Source organism: Microcebus murinus, chromosome 7 (genome assembly GCF_040939455.1).
Source record: "Microcebus murinus isolate Inina chromosome 7, M.murinus_Inina_mat1.0, whole genome shotgun sequence".
Taxonomy (NCBI): domain Eukaryota; kingdom Metazoa; phylum Chordata; class Mammalia; order Primates; family Cheirogaleidae; genus Microcebus; species Microcebus murinus.
Window position 1 is genome coordinate 6854247 of NC_134110.1, and position 26624 is coordinate 6880870.

General features: G+C 47.6%; 1 protein-coding gene across 3 annotated transcripts in view; it reads left to right on the forward strand.

The window, feature by feature from the left end:
• Positions 1–26624, forward strand: part of NTRK3 (neurotrophic receptor tyrosine kinase 3) — a 347621-nt gene that overhangs the window by 302152 nt on the left and 18845 nt on the right. The window contains exon 16 of one of the 3 annotated variants that reach the window (XM_076004767.1): positions 13906–13980. The exons of the other annotated variants lie outside the window; for them this stretch is intronic. Within the exon in view, the coding sequence (XP_075860882.1) occupies positions 13906–13980 (75 nt within the window). The remainder of the gene's footprint in view (positions 1–13905; positions 13981–26624) is intronic. 3 annotated transcript variants of the gene reach the window in all.

Here is a 26624-nt window from a genome sequence, read left to right on the forward strand (position 1 = left end):
TCATCTTTGTTTTTTTTGAAGGCTCAGGGCTTTCATGAGAATTCCAAAGACATTTATGGTCCACTGACTTAGTGGAAATGAGTTTCCCAGAATGTCCGTCCTGAAAGAACAAGACAAGATCCAGGGACTATACCAATGCGAGGGCTGGGGAGGGAAGTCCCCTCATTAATTAATCAGAATCTGGGGTTAGAGTAGAGCCCGGGCTTGATCAGATGGTCTCTAAGGTGCCTTCCAGTTTTATGACCAAGAAGAACACTGGCTGATTACCGAGTCACCCGAGCTGGGAACGTGAGGTCCCCCAATTCTTGTTGGCCAGCTAGTCCTTGGCCTCCAGTGGGGAGAGGCCCTTAGATGGAAGCCAGGTGACTGGCAGTGCATCGAGGAGAGCCCGTGGTCTATGAAATTACTTGTAATTCGCTTTTACCTTGAAAAGCTAACAATGGTAATTTAAACCAACTGACTTTCAGGATTATAGAGTACCACTATGCTCCGTGCTTTTTGTTTGGGGTTTGGGGAGACCCACCCAGCAACTGGCACCCCTCTTCCCTGCCCAGACAAGGAGTTCTGAGTCCACTGAGACAGAGAAGCCAGACCAATGAAAATCATAATGTGCACTTGAATAATGACAGCAGTTGCTGCTGGTGGCTTCCGTGTGTAGCAGCAATGTGCTTCCTCACACTGAATCCCCGGATTAGGCATCCAGCCCAGTCAGGGCAGCCTGGGAATATCGCAGACTTTGCCCTGCAGAAGTTTTGCTGTTCATTTCTGCTGTCCATAGGGAGCAGATTCTCACCAAAAGGAGGGAGGGGCTGTGGCCCCACAGCTGGCCTCCACCAATGGAACAAGCTGTTCCTCCCAAGGGGCGGGAGTAAGGCTGGAGAGCTGCCTGGATTGGGCTGTTACTCCAACAGGTGTCCCTCTAGCTGGAAACCTGAAACAGCACAAGTGGGGGAGGGGTCCCCTACAACTGTATTCATCTCTGCATGGGCAAGTGGCTGCCAACCACTCTCAGAATCTTAGTTCCTGCCTCCAAGGCCAGGAGGAGGGAGACCGGACCCCAGCTAAACTGGCTGGGACAGGAGCAGCAGCCAGGCTTGCTGGTCTTTGAGGGATGCTAACATTTGGAGAGGGTTTAGCCGGATTTGACCCCGTGGTTTTAGCCATTAGCTTCTCCTAAGTAGACCCAGGCACCAGAGAAGGGAAAGTGATGCTGATCGTCAAAAGACGACGTCTCATGCCAGCTGTCCAGCGGCCAGACCTCAGGTACTGGGCTTGATTATTCCTTTGCTATTTTGGAAATATCTTAATCATTTCTTGTCCTCCATATAAAGGAGCACAGTGGAGGAGGTTTGTATTCCATTCCTGAGGAACGTGATTTTCCCAATATTTTTTAAAATAAATTTTTATTTTGGAGTAATTTTAGATTTTCAGAAAAGTTGCAAAGTTAGTATAGAAAGTTCCCATACACCCTTCACCCACTTTTCCCTACCGTTGACATCATATGTAACCATGGTACAATTGTCAAAAAATCAAATCAACAGAGGCACAAATAATTAAACTACAGACTTTGCTTGGATTTGACCAATTTTTCTACTAAAGTCCTTTTTTTTGTCTCAGGATCCTGTCTTTGTCCCAGGATTCACTCTGGGATACCACATTGCATTAGCCCTTTCTTCCTTAAGGGCAGTGGGACCACTGTGGTCAAAGAAAGGGTGAGGGATGGATCCCCCTGCTCTCATTGCAGTCTCTCCTTTGATGCGCTATATCCAAGAGCGACACTCGGCGCACCTCCACAGCTCAGTTTTCTGGAATGGGTATAGGTGAGCTATTTCCCTTCAGTCATGCCAAAGCTCAGAGCTGCTTAGAAATGCTATTTTGTGAGCAACTTATAGCTCCAGATTCTGTAGAAATCCTTTAGAACAACAGTGCAGTCTTGGGCATCCATCTTCGTGCAGCAAATGGGCAGAGCTGGAATTAACTTTCTCTGATAGAGCTCAGATTAGGCAGCTAGAAGAAGCTATGGGGCCCCCTTAAATTCCCAGTCCCCGAAACACGTGCTGGTTCTTTTCTGCAGCTTTGGGAGGAGGTGCCCGGTGCTGATCAGGAGACATGGGAACAGAGGAGACTTCCAGGGGGTGCTCAGAGCTTTATTTGCCCGAGTGTCTGCCGTAGGTCTGGGTGCTGCGGCACACACATCTAGAGTGAATTTTGAAAAGCAACTTAAATGCTAAGACCTATTAAGCTGTACAAAGCTGTAGAGGGAATGAACATGGAGGAAGGTGTGTGGGATAGATTTATGCTAATTGCAGTTATTAGAACCTTATTTCCTTGATTAAAGGCAGTGGATCTGCACGCTAATTATCTCCAAAATACCAGGCATTTTGGAACGTAAAAGTCTGTTGAGGGACAGGACTGATATTTAGGATGCTTTGGTCTCAATGCCAGCTCTGTGTCCATGCTGCAAATTAGAGCCTTCACTTTCATCTGTAAAATCTGAAGTTTGGATTCTGGTCTCTTTTAGGTTTTACTTCTATTGGACTAAGTTCTGTGTGTGATGATATGCGAGAGGAAGATTCGGTTTCTTTAGGATAGGAGGGAGACGTGGCCAAAGGTAGAAGAATAAAGCCAAAGTTGTCTGAGGCAATCTCTGCTGTAGCTGTGACCCCAGATCATACCTGTTCAATTATCCCAGTCCCTTTTGTTCCTTCCTGATAAAGTAAGAGAACAGCTTCCAGTTTTGAAACAGGCTCTTTCCACATTACCTAGATCTAGTTTAATGACTGAAGTTTAAAATTTCTGCTCTGTCTTATTCTGCTGCTCTGAGATATTTAGGGTAATTGGCCAAAAATCACCCTGGTAAGCAGAAGAATTACCTGAACAGAATTTCTTCACATTTTTGCAGGGATGGGGATTATCCAAATTCTTCCTTCCATTTCTGCACTCCCATATCTCCATCCTTCCTAGACTATTTTATACTGTATTTCAACACAGCGGTAATGCCTGAGGCATCTGCCTGCAGCTCAGGCATTCCAAAAAATACAGAGGTGAATACAGGGCAGGATCTGGTGTTTTCCACCGTGGGCCACTCCAGCAACCTGGTGTGAAGATGAGCTGGAGAGGGCATGATGACCAGGAAGTTGAGGTGCAAACAATTGGACTCTAACAATGACGTGACATTATTTGGGGCATTTCCCCCTCTATGACCTGGGAGCACTAGGCCTGTGGAGGCCTCTCCCATCTTTGCTTCCAGGTTCTAGGCAACCAGTGACTAATGGGGTCATTGGAATGCAGGACTAGAAGCCGGGAACCCGATGTTCAGTCCCTACCGTGACTCCTGACAAATCCCTTTCTTGCCTGGGACCTGAGTTTTTTGTCGTAAAGGGCACATTTCTTGTCTTTCTTCATCATTGTCTTGAGGGTTTGAGGGACACACTGACGTTTCCTTCAGATGCACTGAGGGTTTCACTGCCCCCTTTTCCTGGACTGGAGCTTGAAGGACTGAGTCCCAGGTCAGCCACTCCGTTCCTTTGATGACATAACTTTCGGTCAGTGTTCTTGACCCTCAACTCTAGTTAAGTCTTGACTCTCATAAGGCTGAGTTAGATGCTTAGTTTTTTTGTTTTTAGAACAGTAAAACCTTTTCTTGAAATGGAACCTTATAAAGCAGATATGCAGACAAATAATAAGCACAGCTGCTCCAGTAGAAGTGGAAGAACAAGGGGCTGTGGCCGCTCTGCCACCTGTGGCCTGTCCCTGGCTGTGGGGTCTTGCTGCACTTTTGGGGAGGGCTGAGCACCAGGAGGCCTCTAGCAGACTCCCCAGTTAAGATTCGGGGCAGCTGTCCTGGCCACAGATAATAGTGACAGTGATGACAACAAGAATGTGACAGCAGGGAATCAGCGAGTGACCAACTCTGGAATCGGCTAGTTGTCCTGCCTCCGCATGGCTCAGCAGTGGCTCGCGTAAGTCCTCACTCCCAGGCTGGCGGGAGGAGACGCTCACTCCCCACCTGCTGATCTGGGGCTTCTGCCTTTCAAAGCAGCCTTGGCAGGGCCCCTCGGCCCTCTTCCGGGAGAGGAGGAGTCTTCTGAGACCTTCCCAAAGAAGTAAGGGATCAAGGATTGCTTGTCTCCATGTTAGACGTGAGGAGATGGAGCTTCAGAGAAGGTTGGTGGTGTGTTCGGGACCTTAGGATGCCTCAACAGCAGAGTCGGTGTTAGAGCCCTTACACGGCTTTCAGAGGAGTGGTCCAGTTCGTACCTTCGTTAACTTTGCCATGCTGGGTTCTTTCCTCCCCCCACCAGATCTCCCAGGCACTGACAAGGTCTGCGTGTGGGTGACAGGGTTCCATCCGATTCCCTGACCTTTTGCTAGGATGAATACAACACAAGGATGGATATTCCCAAGGAAATGAAAACAAATTCCTGGAGAATATGAGAACGGATAGAAACGTGTAGCTCTACCATAGGCCAGAGGGAGGCGAAGCATCCGAAAGGTGGTTACAGGTTTCAGAAGCCCATCTACTCAGAGGAATGACATGGGTCTTGGGGGGTTGGTTGGCAGTCAGTGCGCTGAATTTCAGGAGAGCGTTCCAGGCAGGGGGTCAGCAAGGTGGCTGTGAGGCAGACACTCCGAGAAAGTGACCGAGCACAGTATCATTCAAACGGCCCACGCTGAGGATCCCAGGAGCATGCCTGGAAGGAAATGTTTGTAAAGGAAGGGCCACCGTGAAGGGCAGCCCTTGAAAGGCCAACTGTTTTGACTAGGGTCATCGATGGATAGTCACAGAAGGTCTGTCGTCCGTCTCAGTGTACATGGGGCCATGTGCGAGGCTAAGTCCCCAGACAGTGGCATGAGGAGTGGACTGCGGGAAGCCAAGATCCTGAAGGCAGCCCGTCGCACTGGTCCAGGCAAGGGGCAGCGGGATTCCGAGCCGTGGCAATAGCAGGAGAGGACAAAAGAGAAACCGTTGGCATCAGTGGTGCTTGGGAAGGTGGACCGAAGGCCAGGACCCGGGGACTGAAAGCCACTTGCAGTGTGGGATGGTGACCATGACAAAGACAGCAGTGAAACTGAGGGTCAGGATGAGTTTTTAAAATTGCATCTTTTTTGGCCACCCAGTTCATTCTGTGTCCCTAGAGTGTTCGATACAGATGAGCAAATGCCAAATCATTCCATTTTAAAGAAACATGAAGCTGGAGGGAGCCTTAAATGTCATCCATTTCACCCCTGTGGCCTCGGGCAGAATGGCATCCGAACCGAACCATCCCAGACACATGGCTTGCTCACTCTATTCCAGTGCACAGCCCAGGATTCCACATTTTCTTCCTTGTTCCTTCCGGCTGTGGCAAAGGGAAGTTATTGTAAATGTTCTGAAAGCTATAGGATATTCAGTATAGATGAATTCAGTGCATTTTCAGCTTGCAAATTATAATATGAATATTATCAGTGAGAGATTTGTCTTTTTCTTTCTAATTCTTAACACATTTTAGAAGTGGGAAGTTCTCAGTTATGTCTAGCCAGAATGCTGCTGCTGCAAGGTAAGTTTATTTCATCCTATATCCTTAGTGGAGATATATTATAAAATAGACGTTTTTAGCCCTCAGGAAAACCAAGAAGAAGCTCATGTGACTCAAATGGCCTTGTGCTTTTCATAGGTAATTGGTTACATTTTATTCATTGGTTATGTCTTGACTGGTGGGGAACCCATGGAATAAAAATATTTCTCTCCCTCACCCTGCCAGAAAATACTACCCTCTTTCTGAGAGTGGTTTCCAGTAGTCTCCTCAACTTAGGCTCAACTCTCTGCAATTTTGAAATCCAATTGCTTACTTCTGTCAATGAAGGTGGTGTAGGAATGGGGACTGATATTGGGGAGAAAAGGCAGGAGAGATGCCCCGTCAGAACGTTCCAGCAGCTTGAAGCCTGTTTATATCACAGTCCATCCTCAGGAAGGGAGAGGAGTGCCTGCAGGAGCCCATTGGATCTGGCTAATCAGTGGCTTCCCTCCAGTCCTGTGGAGGGCGTTGATGGATGTATCATAACAGGATTCCTTTCCTTCTTCAAGGAAAGAAACTGAATATGCAACATACAAAGATACATAAATTTCCATACAAATATCTTCTTTACCAGCTGTAATTAAGATATTTGCATGTAAAGAGAACATTGTGTTCCCTTGACGTCCTCCTGGTAGGGAATTGTATTTCTCTCCTAATCCTCAAAGCCAGAGACTTTGTGATCTGTCTGCCACTAAACAAGAGAAGGAGGAAGAGGAGGAGGAGGAGGAGGAGGAGGAAGCAGAGGACTGGGTCAATACAAAGCAGCTGAAATTCAGAATTTTAAGCACAGTTTTTACTCCTGGCTGTTTTTTCCAGGCTTAGCTAATCCCACAGGAGGAAGCTGGAGGTGGGGAGGAAGGCAGCCCAAGAGAAAGTGGGCAGAGCACCCACCCTGCGTTCTGCTTAGAGCTATGTGACCTTACAGAATTTACTTAAATTCTCTAGGCCTTAGATTCCTCATTTGAAAAAAAAAAAATGAGAACAATTTCTTTTTTTGTGTGCAGATTAAGTAAGTTAATGTATTCAAATTGCCTGGTACCTATTAGGCACTCAATAGATGGTTATTATTATTCTGTGTAAGTGAATAAGGTAGGAATTATATGTAAGAAATTTTAAACGATTTTAAGTTACAAGCCAAGGTACTTCCTATGATGGGGCTTTGGTGCTGGGTGCTAAAACGAAAGGGGAAAGGAGCCCACTTGAGAATTCAGAGAAATAAAAAACAAAGTCACTCACCTACAGGATTCTTTTAGGCGTTGGAGCTGATCTGTTTGAAGCCCAGGAGGAAAGAGAAAGCACTTGTAGGCATCCAGAGGAAGAGCTTTCCCTTTGTGGAGTTAGCAGCTCCAATCAGGAGCTAACTTTTGGTAACTGTGGACCATGAATTTTACAGTCGGCAAAGGTCTTCAGACTTAGAGCCCCATTCTCCAGGTCTCCAAAGTGTGTGCCACCCCTTGTCACCCCAGAGGGAGATTTCGGGTCACATGCCCTGGAGCCTTGGGGATAGAGACAAGGCTGATTTAATTCCAGCCCTACCTCTCTCTCTCTCTCTCTCTCTCTCTCTTTTGTCTCTCTCTCTCTCTTTAGAGACAGGGCCTCATTATATTGCCTCTGCTCGAGAGCAGTGGCTAGTTATTCCTGGGCTCTCAGGTGATCCTCTTGACTCAGCCTCCTGAGCAGCTGGGACTACAGATGAGCACCACAGCTGCAGGCTTCCTTTCTCTTTTCATCTGCAGCATGATGGTCCTGCTCATTATTGTGCATAGCATGCTATATGCAAGTGCGTGTGCATATGTATAATGGATATGCAAGTGCTTTGTAAACTGTTGGTGGGGGTTGGTTTTGTCACCACCACCACAGTTACCCCTGCTTTAGTCCCTGCTTAGTAAATAACCACGTGTACTCTGGAACACATAAGTCAAGTTCCTCCCCGAGTTGACCGGTGGGAGTGGTCAGAACCGTACTGCCTCCCTGCCGTTGAGGCATGCTCTCTATCCTCTTCAGCCACGTGGGACCTTTGGTTTGTGGCCTAGTTTGCTCCTGTAGTTGGTTATTTCCTTACCCAATGGGTCAACCCCCAATTTCCTGATCCTTTTTACTTTTATTTTTTATTTTTTCACATCCTTGAGTCCTTTGAATACCTGTCTGCTCTGTACTTCTCTAAAGCCTAAGTTCCCTTTTAGGCAAAGGAACCCACCCCACTTTTATAGCACAACGATTTTCACATAAAAGTGCTTAATTAAAAAATATGTAACGTTATGTCAGATGTTTGTAATGGGTAAGAAATAATGTCCCCGCCGGCCTAATCGTTTTAAAGTGGGTCCTCACGGGTCCCCACTTGCCGGGCCCCCATGGTCAGCCTGTGGGGACTCCGGGCAGGCACTTCTGGGAGATGCACTGCTGTCCCCTGCGGGAGGGCCAGCTGGATCTGACTCCCCACCGGCGGCCCACACATCCGCTTGCCGCTGCAGAGCACTGAGAGAATGTCTCTCAATAATTAAAACACCCACTACAATTGAGTTAGCACCAAGAGGACAATTTATTAGTGCACACAGAGGACCGGGTGTTTCAAAGGCCACATGACCAAAGCACTTACTCCCGGTAAGCTAGTCTGTGTGGGAAGGCTGAGCATAACCGAGGCTGTTTAAGGAAGAAGAAATCAGAGCAAGGGGGTCAGGTGATGCAGACAAGCAACGACATCCAGCTAAGAAAGAGTGTCAACACAGTGCTTGGCTTCCTGGTAATGTGAAAAATATACTAACAGTGGCTGGATAGTTTCTGGACAGACCTCATATTCAGAAACACTCCACGTCCTTTGCCTAAATCTTCCTCTCTCCTCTGTCCAAAGCCAGGAGGAGTTGAGCAAGTGGAGCACCGCCACCATCCAATTCCAAGACGATCACTTTTTCAGGCCTCCGTGACCAGCCCGTGCCCATTCAGAGAGATATAGTCTTTCTTCATCTGAATCACTCGGTATCATTGAGCCATGATAGCTTAAGTGCCGCTCAAGCTTTGTCAAGACAACCTTTAATATACAGCCGTGTTTTCCTCCATTTCTGCTGATCTTAAAGAGGCCGCTCGCATTTTCTTCGTTTTCAAATATTTGGGAGTCATTTTATTATTATAGTCCCTAATGCTTTCCATGCCGATGAATTGCCTACACGCCTAAAACATGAGTCCTTTGGTTGCTTGTAAATCTGACTGCCTAGATCTCAAGTATCGTATGCCCCAGGGTTGACAAGTAGATCTCAGAGACCAGCTCTGATTGACTGGTGGTGATTTCCTGGAGTAGAGTCATGAGAAGAATTTGGTGGCTGCTTCTAGGGTCCGTGAGAAAATGGTGATCCACTGGTGACATCTGCCATGAATGTGGAAAAGGGGATTGGTGGCACCTGGGTCCTACTGTCCAGTCCGGGCATACTCGATCCCAGTCAGTGCTCTCAGTTCAGGGGTGTTGCTGGACCCTCTTAGGCATGCTGTCACCTTGGCTTCTCGCAAGAGAGGAGGGATTCTACTATGACGTGGGTATGAGTTTGTTGAAGGCACCTGTGTTGAAGGATCACACACAGAGAAAGGCGTTTGGCAGGTGGACCTTCATTACTGGGGATAATTTAGGTTTATTTGCCCAAGTTCACTTAGATGTGGCTAGTATTCCAATATCCTCAATTACCTTCTACTGGCCATTCCCTCACATTTCAATTAAACAGTTTTTTTTTTTAAAACTGTGTATAGCAAAAGTGCCTTGTTTCTGGGTAGATTCAGTTCCCTGTACCCTTCTGCCAAGGTTTTTGGTGGTCTAGAAGCAGCTTTCCTACCAGCTCTGTGCCATCACCTCTGTGCCAACTTTCTCCAGTGTTCCAGCAGTATCTTTATGCATACTTATGATTTTTTAAAAAGTTGAACAACCCAAGACCTGGGTTTGCTGCTAGAGCTTTACTCCCAAGCAGATGTTGATCCAGTCAATCAGCATTCTTTAGATATACTCATTCCTTTACTATGACTTCACCCAACTGGATTCTTTTCCTACATACATTAACCTCTTTTTTTCATAAGTATTCTATCAGTGCCCTTGATACATGTCTGTATGCAATTGGGGTAAGCATATACATTGACAGACTTGTGAAATCCTGGCTAGAAATGAACTGGGAGGTCATCTTGTCAAACCTACTTATTTGACAGATGAGGACATTGAACCCAGAAAAAGATGGTAGATGTTTCTCAAGTTCATGCATCTAGCCAGTGGTAGAGTTAAGACAAGAACATTGTCTCTCATCTTGCAGATTCAGCACTCCTCCCCAATTACCATCAAAGCGCTGTGAGGTCGGCTGGTCGGCATGGTTATTCCTATTCACAGACAAGCAAACCAAGGTTCAGAGAGGTTGGCCGTTATTCCTCAGAGTGCACAGTACGTGAGAGGCAGCGTTGGGTTCAGTGTTCTGGTTCACAAACAGGGTTTTTTTTTTTTAAAGATGACAGGCCATTTGTGAATAGAATTTTTAAAGAATGTACCAGAATAGTACAGTCTTCACGAGGTTAGGTAGAGTTTATAGTTAGAACTGTGACTCTATAATAATCCAGTTACATGATTTTTTTTTTTTTCTAATAGTGCTTTGTGGCAAGGCTATTCAAAGCAAGGGAGACACACAGCTGGGGTGACTAAGGACCGGTTTCTTAGCCCATTTGCAAGGCTGTAAAGGAGTAGCTAAGGCTGGGTAATTAATAAAGAAAAGAAGTTTACTTCTTTTGGCTCATGGTTCTGAAGGCTGCGTAGAAGCATGGTGCCAGTGCCTACCTCTGGTGAGGACCTCAGGAAGCCTCCACTCCTGGCGGAAGGTGAGGGGCAGTGGGAGAGTCACATGGCAAGAGAAGGCACAAGAGAGGGGAGGGGGTGCCAGGCTCCCTTCAACAGAGTGGCCCCAAGCCATTCATGGGGGATCCGCCATGTGGGGCATCACAAACACCTCCCACCAGGCCCCGCCTCCAACAACGGGGAGCAGATTTCAACATAAGATTTGGAGGGGCCGAATATCCAAACTATCAGCACCCCCATAGCAAACAAGGAAAGCTTAATTTAGGAAGTTTGAGGTCTCCGGTGCAACATGACAGCAAGGAGCAGCAAGTCGATTTGGGCAAGATGTAGTTCGAAAAATCTAACACAGATTCAGTGTAACTGACGTTAGAAGAAAGGGAGATGGTGGTCAGAGATGAGCAATGTCGTTCTAGCACCCAAATGAGCTGTCGGAAGTAATCGTTATAATGTTTATCGTGAAAACATATTCTCAAGGACTTCTGTAGGCTCATATTTGTTCATGGTAGCTTAGAATTTCTCTAAGGACAAGCATCCATGTCTTATTTCACCAATCATATAACCCTTGCACCTAGCACTGTACCTGGTATACAGTAGGCATTCCATAAATGTCTATTAAATGAAACACACAAGGAGGCAGGTGTCCTTCTTGGTGAAGGACTGATACGGAATGATGTCCAAGAACATGAAAGTTTGGAACACTCAGAAGTGTCAAAGCCAGGTTTCAGTACAGAGATGCCTTAAGGGATTGTCTTCCATGATTTTGGTATAATGAACGGGCTCTGTGGCATGTCCCTTACCCATAGGGGTGGCGAGATTAGAAAACTCTAGGGATATTTCAGACTCGAGGGTGGTGAAGCAGAGTGCCGCGGGCAGTTACCCTTATTAAGTGAACATGGAACGGACCGCCCTGTGAGACAGTGTGCTCTCCATCCCCAGTGGGTTTCCAGAAAGTCCACATAATCACATTTCAGAGATGCTATAGAGACACGTGCATTGCCCGTGAGGTTGCAGGAGATGATCTCAACATTTTGCTTTTCTCTAATTCTGAGATCCTAAAAGCCAACTCTATAACAGAGATTGCTTAGATAAGTGCAAAGTGGTATAGTAACATAAGGACTTGTTACTATGCATGTGTAAGGAACTGTGTCGAGCATGTATTTCTGTGATGAAATGAAATATTAGGCCAAATTCACCCTCTCCGTATCTATAATTCACATGTCCACATCCTTTCCCACGTCCCTTGCACCTCACCCTCTGTCGCCCGCCCAGTCTCTAGCTCGTCTCTCACTGTGACTATGTTTATCTTGCTCTGAAGCCTTTCTGGAAGCCTTTTTCCCTCCTTTGTACTTGAAAAAATCCACGGTCCCTTCCACATTAAAGAAAAATCTCCATTTGACCTCTCTGCCCTTTCCAACTTCCATTTGTCTTCTTGACTACAAAAAACAAGGACTTTTCATCTTCTGTCTTAATTTCTGGGCTTTTTCTGATCTTACCACTTCATTGGACCTGCAGTTTTGGGGTCACTAATTATCTCATCATGGCCAAATTCAAATGCCTTTCTTCTAGTCAAATCCTTTCTGAACTATCCGTTGAATGACATTATTAATAACTGCCCCTTCCCCTCCCCAACGCTCCGTAATATTCCTGTTCGGGGCCTCAGAACTGCCTCGGCTCCGCGATTTACTCCCCTTCGCGGCATTCTTTCCCTCTCCCACTGGTTTCTCTGCCTTTCTCCCATGTCGAGTTCAGGCGCTGGTATTTTAGACACCTGCCTTGCAAACCACGCACAGTCGCGTGGCTTTAACCCCCTTTTACTTCGACACAGGCTCTGCTGCTGGAATTTCCATTTCCAAGCCTCCACCTCTTTTCTCTTTGATCGCTTATCTGGTGAGCCTCCCCCCGAGGGGCCCCTGGGACTGCAGGTTGGGGTGTTGGAAATAAAGCTGGCCACCGTGGCCACCTCCCGCTTCTGCAGAGAGCATTCCTCAGCCACTGCCCTTAGTGCCAGCGAAAACTCTGGGGAGCTTCCCCAGAGGGAACCTGTCCCTTTGTTGCCCCCCCCCCCCCAGGGCCCTTGCTCTTTGCGCGTTGGCTGGAACGGCCCCTGGCGGGCCCAACACCGGGCTCTGTGGGCACATCCTCAGGCTCAGGGCCAGCCTGCCTGGCTCCTCCAACTCCATCACTCTCCCGCTTGTTTAAGGGCCTTGAGCGGATCCTCATGTCTTCAAAATACACACTTCTCACCCTGGCCTCCTAGGCCATCCCCCTCCTGGCCGCTCCCATGGGAAGTCCCCGGGGTTCCCGCCAGCCAGAGGGGTCTGTCGTGTCAGGTGCTGGCGGTGCTGGCTCCTTCTGCGGCCTCCCTCCTTGGCTCGCAGACAGCTGCCAGCCCACTGTGTCCCACACGGCCACCATCTGCCCCTGCTGTCTGTGTGCTGGTCTCTTTTATAAGGACGCCAGTCACTGCGTGCGGGCCCGCCCTATGGACCCCACTTGACCCTATTTAACCTCTGTTACGTGTCTCTCCCCAAATCCAGTCCCATTCTGAGGTCTCGGGCGTCAGGGCTTCGCCATGGTGAATTTGGGGGAGGATGCAAGTCGGCCCATCACATCTTTTCTTCCCAACTGCCCGTCTGTCCTTCCTTTCACCTCCCTCTTTGTTCTTCCCTCTGTCCGTCCCTCGCTGCCATGGGAACCCGGTGGTCACCTGTCACCGTCCTTACTGAATGGCCTCCCCGGCCTCACCCTACCTGCTCGTGCATATGGACGTGTTGCTTCGTGAACCTGTGTCTTCTCCAGGTCCTCCCAGAGCTGCTCCTCTGCCTCCGGCTTGGCTGAGAGCAGGGCGGAGCCTCTTGTCAGTCGCACACAGCTCCCCAGCCGCAGGCACTTGCAAAGAGCCATTGCCAAGTCACTGAGTCTCTCCTCACACCCCTCCTCTGACTGCTCAGGGGCCTTCCAAGGGGAAAAGGGCTGTCCTGGGTGGTGACGGAGACTCTGAGGCTGCACACAGGTGACACCCAGCCAGAAAACCTCCTTTCCGAATCAGAAAGGCGAGGGGGGTGACCTGGGAGTCCCTAAGAAGGGCGGTGAATTCGGGGGTTTTCTGCTGGACACAGTAAGAACAGATATCCTCTCAGAAGCTTTGGGGGAAGTGCCAGTTCTTCGACCTAAGGGGCTGAAAAGTCTAGATGAAACCCACGTCCTTTCAGAGCAATAGGTTGGCTGGGAGGCTCGTCCTGTCTGGAGTAGAACTGAGCCCCGTGAGTCTTGGTAGCCCACAAAGGATGACAGCTGGGTGTCACGTACTGGGGACGGTGTCAGGCTGCAGCTGCTGAGCCACGATCCCCGGGCGGCCTGAGGAGTGAGCGCCTTCTCCCCAGGGAGCCAGAGAGGCGTTTAGGGGCTGCGGCCAGGAAGACACGGATACCCTTGCTTCCCTTCTCTGCCCTTCTTTCATCCCCCCGTGCTTCCTTCCTCTCCCTTCACCCCTTCTCTTCTCTCTCCCCATCCGCTCTCTGCCCCATTCACTGTCAGGAAGGGCCATGCCAGAGGGGCCCGTTCGGCGTGGCGTGGCAGCGGCAGCGGCTCTCAGCACCGGCAGCTTCCACAGTGAGTCTGGATGTCACTTCGGGGGCCAGAGGGCTGGGCAGGGCCACACACAGACTGACAGCTTGCAGGCTTTGGAGAGGAACTTCCAGGGGCTGCTTCCAACCTCTCCTTCCCTGCCTCCCTCCTCGGGCCATCGTTCAGCTTCCATGGAAGTTTTCCTGCCAATGCCATCACTGTGCTTGGGATGTCTCATGGGGAGGCAGCATGGTGGGGGGCGGCGGGGCCATCATCTGCTGAAATTAGGGGCACAGCCGGGAGAGCCGCCGGGATCCACGGGGCTGCCAGGGGTCCGTCCAGGCTGCGTGTGTGGTGGAGGCTGAGCGCTCTGCATGGACGGCGGTTTGGCTGCTTTCTTGCATTTTGGGAGGTGTGACCTTGAGTTTCGCGTGGACTTCGGGTGCCTGCATTCTGTAAGAGACTCCCTCTTAGGAGCTAAGAATGCCCTAAATACGGAGGCCAGAGGGTCTGGCGAACTGAGCTACCCCGGTCAGTGGTTACAGAGCCTCCATGGGCGAGTCACAGCCCCGAGTGTTTAGGGGGAGGTTTCTATCCTCCCTGTTTGAATTCATATGCTAATTTCTGGCAGGGAGATGGACATACTGCAGAGTCAGTGGAAGTTCCATCTGTCTTGCCTTACCATCAGACGGAGTTGGATGGCTTCCTTCAGCTTTTTGCTTAGGGGCTTTTTTCCTCTGTTTTGGGAAAAATGGTCCACTTGGGGAAACAGAACCACAAGATACACCTACTCGGCATTAAACATTCTAGCCCAGCCTAAGAAGACACAAGTCCTACTGGCCATCTTGAGACGCTGACCTGCAGGCCAGATGCTGGTTCCAAACATGGGCTGGGGGTGTTGTCGCTGAGTCGGCTTTGGAGTGAGAAGCTTCCGGTTCCTAATACGTGGTGTTACTGTGACACTGCGGTCTTACAGGTGCACGAACATGCTTTCACGGGTCCACTCCTTTCTCTCGTGACTTGGTTAGAGAGGCGAATTAAGCATAGCCTCCCAGGTCCACAGTCTTACAGGTTTCTCATCTTGACACTGCTAATAACGGCATGAAAGCTTAGGACTTTTCATTGCTAACAGCTGTGGATAGCTACAGTCTGTCTTCTGTTGGCACAAACCTGCTCGCCAGCCTTGTGAGAATTTTGCAAGCAGGACCATTATAAGAGATCAATCAATCTCCCCTCATGCTTTTAAAATACCACGTGCATTTCAGTTGCATGAGAGTCAAACTCTCGGTTTCAGGAATTGATAGGTTGCCTTAAAATGTCAAATTGGTCAAACTTATTAATGGATTTCAACAAATATTTAATATTAATCAACTGTGTGTATTTGATTGTCTAAAGTGGGACACTTCTGAGAATGAAAATGGAAGCTGCTAATAATTAAATAAGAACTACAGGCATCAGTTTGACCTTTCCTGGAATATTGCACATATAACCACTTTATCCACGTATCCTGAGTTATGCTGCATGCCAAGGATACAACTGTGAGTAAAACAGATGAGAATCTCTGCCCTTAATAAGGGAGATAGAAAATAAAGATAAACTAAAATCTATAGTAAGTCAGAGAGTGATAGGTCCTTAGAAGAAAAATTAAGCAGAGAGGAGACAAAGAAGTACTTGGTGGTAGTAATGGTGTGTGTGTGTGTGTGTGTGTGTGTAGACAGGAAGCTCAAACCAATTGAGTTGTGTAAAAATACAATAGATTTTAGTGCATTTAAGTTTATTTACTTTCTCCAAGGAGGGCTTTTGTGGCTTGGCTTAAACGTTCTGAAATGAGTCAGATCTGCAAAGTCTGAGCCCAAATGAAGAAATACTCACAAACTTTGTAATGACAAAAATCAAAGAGGGGGAGTCAGGTGGCTGTGGCATTGGGAGCACGCCTTGTCTGCTTGGTGGTGGGCACAGGTGTCCTCCCCACGGACATCACGGAACCAGCATCAGAAAGCGAGTAAGGCTGTGGCTTCGCCTACTCGGGGAGCATCTCTGCAGAAAGCCCCTTAATCGGGACTTGCACTGGCCGTTCAGGACACGTAAGGCCCTTTGTCCATCACTCTGGGGTGATGGTGGAGGCAGCTTGTATTTGCTGGGCATCCATGCTAGCCAGCCTTTCAGTAGGTCAGTCTGTTCAACCTGGGGTGTTCCCATGAAGAAGTTACTGTAGTCCCACTTTAGGGATGAGAACGCTAACATTTGAACATGGAACTAGACAATAGCGGAGCCAGGATTTAAAGCTGGGTTGAGCTGAGTCTGCAATCCTGCCGGTATCAGTTAGTCTCCGCATCTGTCCACAGACACCAGTTGACAGGAAGTGGGAAGTGAGAAGCTTCCGGTTCCTAATACGTGGTGTTACCGTGATGCTGCGGTCTTACAGGCAGGTGCACGAACATGCTTTCACAGGTCCACCCCTTTCTCTCGTGATTTGGTTAGAGAGGCAAATTAAGCACAGCCTCCCAGGTCCTCCCAGGAGCACAGTAAGAAAAGAGGAGTAGAGCTCGAAGGGTGGCCCTGAAGGTCTCACGTACGGGCTGACGTGCATGGCTGGATCAGGAGCAGAGGTGTGTTGGGGTGGTGGCCGATGACTTTGCTGATTGTGCATGAAGGCACAGCCACTTCTGCTGCTTCTCCATGTGGTGTTGTCCTTGGGAACGGGATGGGCATGCGGAATTTGGGGGGCATGAGAGCAAGTCTTTCTGCTGTGGCTTCCATCCCAGGCAGAGGTGGAGGCTTGACTTCAGCGAGCCAGGGTTCCTGGGTTTCACGCACGTTGGTAGGAGGGGCGGTGCATGGTGTCTGTGTACAGACGACAGGGGTGGGGAGAATGCATGCAGAGTTCTGAGACTGAACAAAGAGTTTCCGACGGGGTTTGGCGGAAGAGTTGTGTTTGAAGATAATGCTAAATTTTCTGTCTGCCTTTGTGAATGGAATCCACAGACTGACCTCATCCAGTCTTAGGATGCTATTAGCAAGAAACAGGATGTCTCTGGACCACATCTCAGATATTATGGTTATATTTAACATCAATATCACCATGTAACCTTGTATTTATTTGTGATGTACTTTTATATATTTCCCAGAAAAACAAATTTAGGTAGCATCTTGCTTTATTCATGAGATGGGCTCCCGGTAAGGTTATGTGGCAAGCAAATCACCGTTTAGATATGCAGGAGAGATCTGCTACAACACAGTGAAGAATTATTTGGGGATGGCAATAACCCTCTCCACTTTTCCTTTTATGCACAAGGAGGCTCTTTTCACCCGAAATGCTATTATTTCCTTGGGCTTCTAGAACATATTTATCCCTGGCTCTCAATGCACATTAAGGCAATGTCTCTTTTAGTTTCACAACTTGTGTCATAAGGGTAGAGAAAAGTTATTACTTTTGTCATTTACTAAGGATTTTCTTCACCATCTCAAAGTCAGCATCACGAGAATATACTCCAGGCGCTTGAACATCCCTCACTATGGTCTTCTAACACCTGGATACAGCGAGCTCATCAAGTTCTGGTTCTTCACTTCTCATGGCCTGTTGTCTAGTTGCCTCCCTCACTCTGAAACGCAAGGGCTAAAGGGCACAGCACCATTCACCTTCCTCCATAGCATGCTCCTCTCCCACTTCTCTGAGTTTCCTCCCTGGTGAAAATAAGCATGCAAGCGAACTACCTTTTCTTCTAAAATATTAACCCATCTCAATATCAGTTGGCTTCTCTATTCTGCATCTGTGTGCTCTGTGGATGCCCAGCTGGCAATAGGGGTAAGGATTAGAAACGTCGGGTTATGTTTCAAGCTGATAAACATATTCCTTCTTTTTCTGGTTACTCATGGCACACTCTGCCACTCGCGTATTCAGGGTGTGTCTTAATTCTCAGAAGGGCTCAGATGCAGCTAGAAGGACAATGCCCAGGCCTCTTAGACACAAGTCATCGAGGGCACATGGTCACGAGTGAGTATGCCCCAGTCCAGGAACCCGCTTAGAGACCTGGTCATGGGCACATCCTTTGTGTCGGCACGCTGGGAGCCCAGGGGTATAGTATATCTCCCACCCAAACAAACCCAGCTTTTCTAAGGAACCTGAAAACACACTTGTTTCTTTGCATGTCTAAGTTGCACAGGAGAACTTCAGGCAAGCTTTATTCACCCTTTTTGCATGTAAGTGTTTTCCAGCCATCACTGAGGTAGTGGGGAGGCCTGGTTGCAGTGAAGATGCATAAGCTAGACAGTATTCTAAAATGCACTAGGACTGTCACAGCTCGGACACTGTGGAATATGATTTCCCTCTTTTTCATTGCTACCCATCTCTTGCAACTCAAGATAGTTAAGACTGTCCTTTTGGGGAAAACTAATACTGTCACTTGTGCAAGATGCCTCCTAATTTACATGGTATCCCATATCCTTATAAGTTCTGGAAGATGGGTCGTGTGTTCTCAGGGCCATTCCTCTGGGTTCTTGACTGGAGATTTATCCAGAGATAAGAACTCTGCCCATTAAATGCTAATTAATCTTTGAACTCCTGGTTTTCTTAGCGTTTTGCTCTCTGGTAATCTGAAGAAATAGAGTGTTTCACAGCAGAGCAAACCCTTAGAACAGGATGATAATCGTTGCTTGGATTGGGGTGGGGCTCCAGTCTTCAAGTGACGGGATTGTGGGAGCAAAGAGAAGATGAGAGAGGACAGTGGGAATCTTTCTTTTGTGCCCCAGCACTGCTCACTAGGAAGGTTGTCCTAGTCTTTACGGTGGGATTCAATGCTCCTTGTTCTTGGTCTTATCTTCAAAGTTGGTCAAGTCCATTTGCTTCCGCAATTCTTTTGGGGCGAATGACTCATGAGAAATTCATATGCCTGCAAGAATTGTGACATGACCGCCCGCCGGCAGGAATGACATGAGTTCCGCTGTCTCTGGGCTGGTGCCTCCCTCTCCTGAGCATTAGCTAGTTCCTCTGATGCTTGCTGCCTCCTCCCATTCCGCCATTTGTGGCTAACCCTAATGGAAAGTAGAGGTCTGAGGCGACCTCCAGGCAAATGCATCTGGCTGGAGAAGCCCAGCCTCCGGGCGGATGCAGCTGTACAAAGAAATCTTTCAGTGCAGACGCTGGTCTCTGAGCCACAGGTTGTGAACTTTTCCCCGCGATGGTTTACGGCTGGTGAAGTCCTGGCATGTGGGTGCTGCCCTGCAGGGCGGGGAAGGAGAAAAAAGCAGTCAGGTGACAGAAGGTGGACTGCAGTTCCACCTTAGCTGGACATGATGGTTTCTATCTGACATCTCTCTGAATCTTTCTTCTTGGGGGTCATTTCTAGAAATAGACATGTTATTCCTAGAAATTCCAGACTAACGTGAGAGTTGGATTTTCCCGTGTTTGATCAGCATCCTTTCAGCTGCAAGTGACAGAAAACTTAACCCAATCTACTTTAAGCAAAAAGGCAATGCACTGTCTTAATAATACTAATATAATAAATTCAGGTTTAAGACTTATTTCTAGTGTTGGCTTACTTCTAAGACCCGATAACATCAGCAGACTTGACATGCTTTGCTCCTCTCCCTCTTTCCTTCCTTCTCTACTCAGACGTCTTCCTATAATTCCTTCATTTCTCTCTGCCTCCCTTTTTTCTCCTGCCCGAGACAATGATCTTCGAGAAAGAGATGTTAATGGGAAATAGATTTCCAAACAATCAATGATGATGAATTTTCAAAATTACGGTGATAAGTGCTGCAGGAGTGGAACAGGTTACCTGGACCTAGGTGTTCCGTAGTGAAGATTGGCCCCGCCAGGGAGGCCTTGCCCTCCGGGGCCCAGCTGGCCGGGCAAGGAGTCCTCAGAATCATTTCTGCAGGACTCGGGCTGGACATTATGCAGAGAAAAGCTGCAAGGGAAACACGGGGGAAGCAAAGTCCATGACCGGCTGCTGTTTCCCCAGTCTGTCTGCGAGGAACATAAATGTTTTCTGATGTCAGTTTTATGAGTGCTCTCAGGGTTGATGTAGTTCCCGTCTTACTTCGTTGTATCTGCTGATTTAGATATTTCTGAATGAAAACTCCCCTTCGGCTTTTATGGGTGTTCTTACAGAAATCAAATCGTGTCACATTTCCCCAAATCTACCACCCTCACCCCATCAATTTACACACCTTATAACGTTTATGCTAGTGAGTCTTCTTCCAAATTAGAGATGCACAAGAACTTCAACTTGGTGGTGATAAGAACATGGATTTTGGAATCAGAATAATGTAGGTGTAAGGCTTGGATTTTTCACTCTTCAACCTTTTTGAGTAAGTTGCTTCATTTCTTTCTCACTCTCTTCCTCCTGCCCTCTCCCCCTCCCACTCTTTCTTTCTCTCTCAGTGTAATGCTGTTGATAATAATTTCCAGAGCCAATGCATATTGGGAGGATTGAATGAAGCAGTGCATTTTAACTCATTTAACATATATCCTGGAATGGTATAAACACTCAAGAAGTTCTTATCCTGTATCCCTGTTCAATGGGACAAGAACTTGGCCCACCTCTGGCCTTAAACTTGGATGTTGAAAGCCTCTCTTTCTACCTCTGTTATGGTAGAGGCCAGAGGTTTAGGTAAATTAAGATCAGGGCTCTACCCTTGGGGTTATCCACCCTAGCTGTTGGCCTGGTTCTGCCTTTTGGGGACTCACTAGGTGACCCCAAGAAAGATGCTTCATCCCAGTTTCATTAGCCTGCAAACAAGGAGCCCACTTGCTCTCATTCTCCTTCTGTGCTTTTGGAGGCATGAATGTGTATAACAGAGGAGGAAGGAATGCCTTTGGAAAAAAAAACGAAAACAATTCAACTGTGATTACTGGCTCAGCATTTAAGACTTTCTCCCAGGTTCATCCTCAGAGCAGTCTCCCCCGCCTTCTGACCTTGAAGGAGTAGCCAAGAGGTAGGGCTTGTTTGTCAAGGGAGGAGGAACAGCCCACAGCTGCAGGCCTCAGGTTATGGCCTGGGGTGCCGAGTGCAAGTACAGCCCCTCGTCCCTTTCATCTGCGGTTGCTCTGGGCCAACACCCCTCACTGCCGAGAGGCACCCTGGGACCCAGTTGTAGAGTAGCAGGCAGTGTGGGGCTAAATAGGCCCCAGAACTGTAACCTTCTTCCAGGGCTGGGAGAAGCAGCCAGAGGTTATCCAGTCTCTGCTGCACTGAATCATCCTGTTTTGGAACTAAATGATACCTCATGGTCAACTAGTCCGACTCTTTTCCTCGCCCTACCAATTAGGTAGGTGAGGACACAGGAGCCTAGGGTTGAGCCATATGGCGCGATGCAAACCTAAGGCACAGCCCCGGACTCCTGAGTTCTGGCCATCGCTCTCCCTGGCCTGCCCGCAACACAAGCGTGCGTGCACACATGCACACACGCCCTTGGGAAATTCGGCTGCTGATGGTGCAGATGTTAGGAAGGGCCTTGAGATGAGCTCTTGTTCAGTGCTCTCGGTGTGCTGATTCAGAGAATTATGCTTTGGACAATCTCATGCAATTTTTGAGCAGAGAGGAATTAGCAATCCCCTTCTCTAGGGTGACTGTGTCATTATTGTAAGTGTGAGCATTGAGACCAAAAGGCTGCCAGAGCCACAGGGTGGCACGCTGGCAGAACTGGGGCAGGAACTCAAATGACCTGAGTCTCAAACCAGGGCTCTTGCCACTCGGTTCCATGGTTTCCCCTGGTGCCAGGTCTCCCCTCTGGCTGCCTCCCTCCCCGGGTGCTAGAGACAGCTGTAGTCCTTGCTGAGGCTGTGTGGCTGGGCTGGTCAATGCCCCTTTCCTGGGATTCCTCGGAGGAAGCCCTAACTAGAAAGCTGGCATGCATAGAAATAGTGGTAGCTCTAGCTTATGTCAGTTTATCGCTTTGCAGTTCACAGAGTGCCTCAATTGGCAACCTCAGACTTCCTTGAAAATATAACCCTATTATTTTCTCTAAGTTGACTCTCCACCTTTCAATGCATGAAGGACTTTATCCACTGTTTCATGCTTGTGGTCCTGCAAGCGAGTGATCCGTGAGTTCTCTCCTCTCGGGCACCGAGTGCTCTTCCTTTAGAATTAAAGAGTCTCGTTTCATGACTCAAAGGAGAATCTCTTTTGCCATCAGATGAAGAGGTACATCCAATTCTTAGGAAAGCTTTGGGTGTGAGAAAAGGCTCCATTTGCCCACCTTCTTGCCTTCATCAGAGCTCCTCCAGCAGCCAAGCCAATGGGTGGGTTAGAAATTCAGGGAAGCTGGGTAGGGCGGCCTGTAGTCCAGGGGGAGTAGTTGCATATTCTTTATGTCTTCTCCCATGATGCGTTTCCAACTTCCCTTTGCCTGGGGATGTAGGTTTCTGCTGTGGTTATGTATTGTGACTGAAGCAATTAAAATATGCAAAGCATTCCCTGTCCCCCCTTTTGGGCTTCTTCCCCAGCTACTGCTGTCGTGTCTTGGTTGGCAGTTAATAAAACAAAAGCGGGGGATCCAAAGGCTTGAGTCTCCCTCTGGCTAGAAGGATTCATTTGGAGTGGTTTGGAGGTAGCAGATTTTACCTGTAGCTACAGCCGTGCCTTTCCGGCTGGTCTGTCCAACCTGCAATACGTGATCTGACTGGCAGCCTCTGAATGCTTCGTTAGGGGCATGGGACGCTGAGGACACACAACTCGAAGGAGGGAGGAGAAAGGAGTCTGGGCTCTGGTTTGCTTATTGTAGCAGCAAAACCAGAAAAGGCTTCTTATCATTCCTCAGGACAGCCTTACATTGAAACAGCTACAGTCAAGGATACTTGAAAACCACTTGCTAATCCAACCTAAATCTTTACCACCAAATAGCCCCATCATGCCGCACTCACAGAAATTTGAAATCCATTCCCTTATATGACCTAAATCTTGGCCTTAGAGAATGCTTCTTGCAGATGTTTATAAGAGAACAATACGCTAGCATGACCACGGCTATCCTTGCGACTGTTACTTGCTGATATATATCTGGGCTCACTGTGCTGAATGCTTTCCATGAATTGCGCTATTTAGACTTCATGGCCACCTTAGGAGACACGTGTCAGTTGATATTTAACAGGGAAACTGAGGTCCAAAGAGGTTAAGTGACTTTCTTAGGTGACACAGTGTTATCCTGACTTTATCATAAGGTCTTCTTAAAGGCAAGCCATCTTCTTTTCCCTCCCTGGGGGCCCATTTCTGCATCCACCAAGTCTTTCAATGGGGGGTCTTGCCCATGCCTGGCAGCACTGAGTAGAGCCAGCAGGCCTCAGTTTACCTCTCCACTGGTCCCAGACACGCAGCTGCCTGCCTGCTTTCAACCTGCACCACCCCCAGAAACTCCCAGTTCTCAGAGATGAAAGATGTGTGAACCACATCATGCTCTGAGAATTCTCACGAGTAATATAGGGCAAAACCTCTTTTATGAGCAATTTGGAAGCAGCCTCTAATAATGGCAGGTGTCAGGCCAATGCAGAAATCCCTGTCCTTGTAGGAAATAATGCCACACCCTAGCACTCCCACTGGTAGTTTCACATTGCTGGCTGTGCTGTATAAACATTGTTTAATTAGCGCTCACAAGCCCTGTCCGAGATAAATGGGATCAGGAGCATCAAACAGAGGCTGTTTAAGCTGTCTGCTTTTAGGACTGCTGATTTGGGTTCCCGGCAGTGGATGTGCAAAGTGCATAACAGACTTTACAAATGGTGGCTCGAATGTGCTAGGCTCTGGATTGGAAATAGAGAAAAGTCTTGAGTTCAGAGTCCAGCCTCCCATCCAAAGCTTACGGAGTGGGCACCCAGCCTGAGCTTACCTAGAGGTGGGTATCACTGGCTGGTGAGGGAGAATATTCCACCAGTTACTAGAAAAGCTCATTTCCTCACAGCACCATTGGTGTATATCTGCTGTCTGATCAGGCGCCTAAGATTATATAATAAAACTAGAATCCGTGATTGAAGAATCCAATGCCATCATCTTACGGCTGGAGGGATATTCCATCAGCAGAAGTATTATTGTTATTGTTACTAATACTGTTGAGAGGATAACTTGGGAAGCCAATTCCTGGATGTTTGTCTTTCGAGAAAAAAGACCCTATCTTATTGTTTGCTTTATAACAGCCAACGTTTTCCTGCCTTGAGGCCTTCTATACAAAATATGCAGTCATTGAGCCTGGTCCAAAGGAGAACATTGCATATTCTAACCAGCTCGGTCTTGTCTTCTCCGAGATTGTCTTTAGCTGCTCTTTCTGAATGTCTAAGCCCTGCTTTTGTAAACAGTCTGGATTTGAGGATCTAGATTGCCAGGCATGCAGATCTCCACAGCTCCCTAAACTGTCCCCAGTGCTTGTAAGTGGAATTGTCTTGAATTTATAAAACCCTTGAAGAGAAGGACTTGAACTGTGACAGTGGGTTAAGTTCTAGCCTGAGCTCTGCCTACAACCAACTGGCTGGCATTTCATCCCTGAACTGGTTTCTCATCCATTAATTGGGGATTATTGTCTCATTATTGCAAGAATCACTTACAATATGTCTAAGACCTTGGAAAAAATCAGAAGTGCTGTATAATAAACATAAACATTATCACTGAGAAATTAGCATCGTCCAAGGAAGATTTAGATTCAAAGTAATATGTATGTGCCTGTGTATTGAATACCTGCCATGCCTCAGTTTCATCTACTATCTCATTTAATTTCTGAACATGTTCTGAGTAGGTGTGTTATTCTCCCCACTTTGCTAGCTAAGCAACCTTAGAGAATTTATTTGATCTTTGGGCAAATCTTCCAGAGGTTAAGTAAATTCTCTAAGGTTGCTTAAGCTAGTAAATAGCATTGACCAAGATATACATTATTCCTTTTGTTCCTTTACATCCTCTGTTTTCTCATCCTGTACACACATTTTTGATATCAGTTATAATTTTTAGATTTTTTTGGCATCTAAATATTTAGCAAAATCAATCAATCTTCTTTAAAAGAGGTTATCTTATTTTGGCTAAATAAGTCTGAATCTAAACTGGAACCTAACTATCAGTGCCTGAGCTATGCAGGATAAATATTTAAAACTCTAGGATAATTAGGGGGATTTATTGTGCCTGTCTTTATTCATGAATATGATAGCAAGAATTTAGGGGCTGGCTGGATGAGCTTGAATCCATTGTGGTACACAGATCTGAGCTGCGTTGAGACCTCCAGCTTTGTTTAGTGAATCGAGCTCTTTGAACAACATCTCCAAAGTTTATTTCCACTAGAAGATTTTAGTGCAGCCAGGAGGCTCCAATTTAGGCATTTGGAGAAGAAAATAAGGGCCAACTTATTTTTCACCCCACATCTTTGGACTTGCAGTGTCTGCTCTATAAAAAATATATCGCTTGGGGATAGTAAAGGACAGTGAGGTCTTATAATGAGCGCTTGGTGTTTAGGCAGGATTGAGAAAGGGAGAAACAAAAGAAGTTATAAAAGGCGTGTGTTCCTGGGGCTTCCCTCTGAGAACTTTGCTCCTGGCAGATGCAGCTCTAGGTACGAGAACTGGGGAGAATCACAATGGGCCTATTTGTCCTCTGTGCTCACACTGCTAAACAGCTTGGCTCTTAACTCCTTGTATTTTTGGAAGACTCCAAGGATTTTTCCTGATCCTGAGGCGAGAGGCTCAGACTGAGACAGCCGTTCCACTGAGATTCTGCTGAACGGATGCTGTTTGCGTAAGCTGTCACAAAGCCCTGCTCTGAGGGAGCAGCCCTATAATGATGTCTTTGTGACTTTCCTCTGCACCTTCCCTCCAAAGAATCCCAAGCACCTACTCCACCCAGGGTGAGATCTTCCATTTGTGTCTGTCTACGAGAAGCTCCATAACAGTCTGCCCTAGTGTAGTGGGGAGAGGAAGGGAGGCAAAAAGAAGGCAAACAATTCTGTCTTGATAAGTCAGAAGTCCAATGTCACTGTAGAGTAGTGTCAATCTCTTGCTTAAATGTTTCATCCATGGGGTTTCCGTAACGGGGGTGAAGCCACAGACGGACATGTATTTGTGAGCACGCACCCGTGTGTCGCAGATCTAAAATCGAGGGTATTCAAGCTAAGGGATGCGCCCACACACGCTGGAGGGAACATGGGGTTCCGCCAGGTGACCCAAAGTCTACATACCTCAGTAGACTTCTTCCTTCTCCCTTCTTCTCCCTTCTACCTTCTCAGAAAGAAGGGAACTGTAGAACCGAAATTTAAACCACATGCAGCTCAATCTGTATATTTTTAATTTGTTTGCCTTTGTGCAGGTATGCTATATCTCAGTAAGAGAGGTACATTAAAAGCAAGAGCAGGACTCTATGCGACTTTAAGTTCTGTTTTATTTTCCATTCCTAGGGCCTTTGGACAAGTTACCGCCTCTCTTGCGGACAAGGTTTCCATGTCTGGAGGCAGGCGAGGCAATTTCCAAGGCCCTTTCCAGCCCTGCGTGTTCATGCGCGCCACAACTTCAGTGTTGAATCTCTCCTCTCAAGCCTGGAAATCTGGGGAGCTGGGCAGGGAGCAGTGACAGGGCACGGCTGGTCCTCCACAGATGCACCGGGAATGCAGGTGGCAGAGATTGCAGGCTCAGACACCAAAGGGAACGATCGATCCACGGGACTGGGGAGGGAGCTGGAAGGCTGGTTCGCAATACAACATGCAGCACCTGCAACTCAGCATAGCCAGGC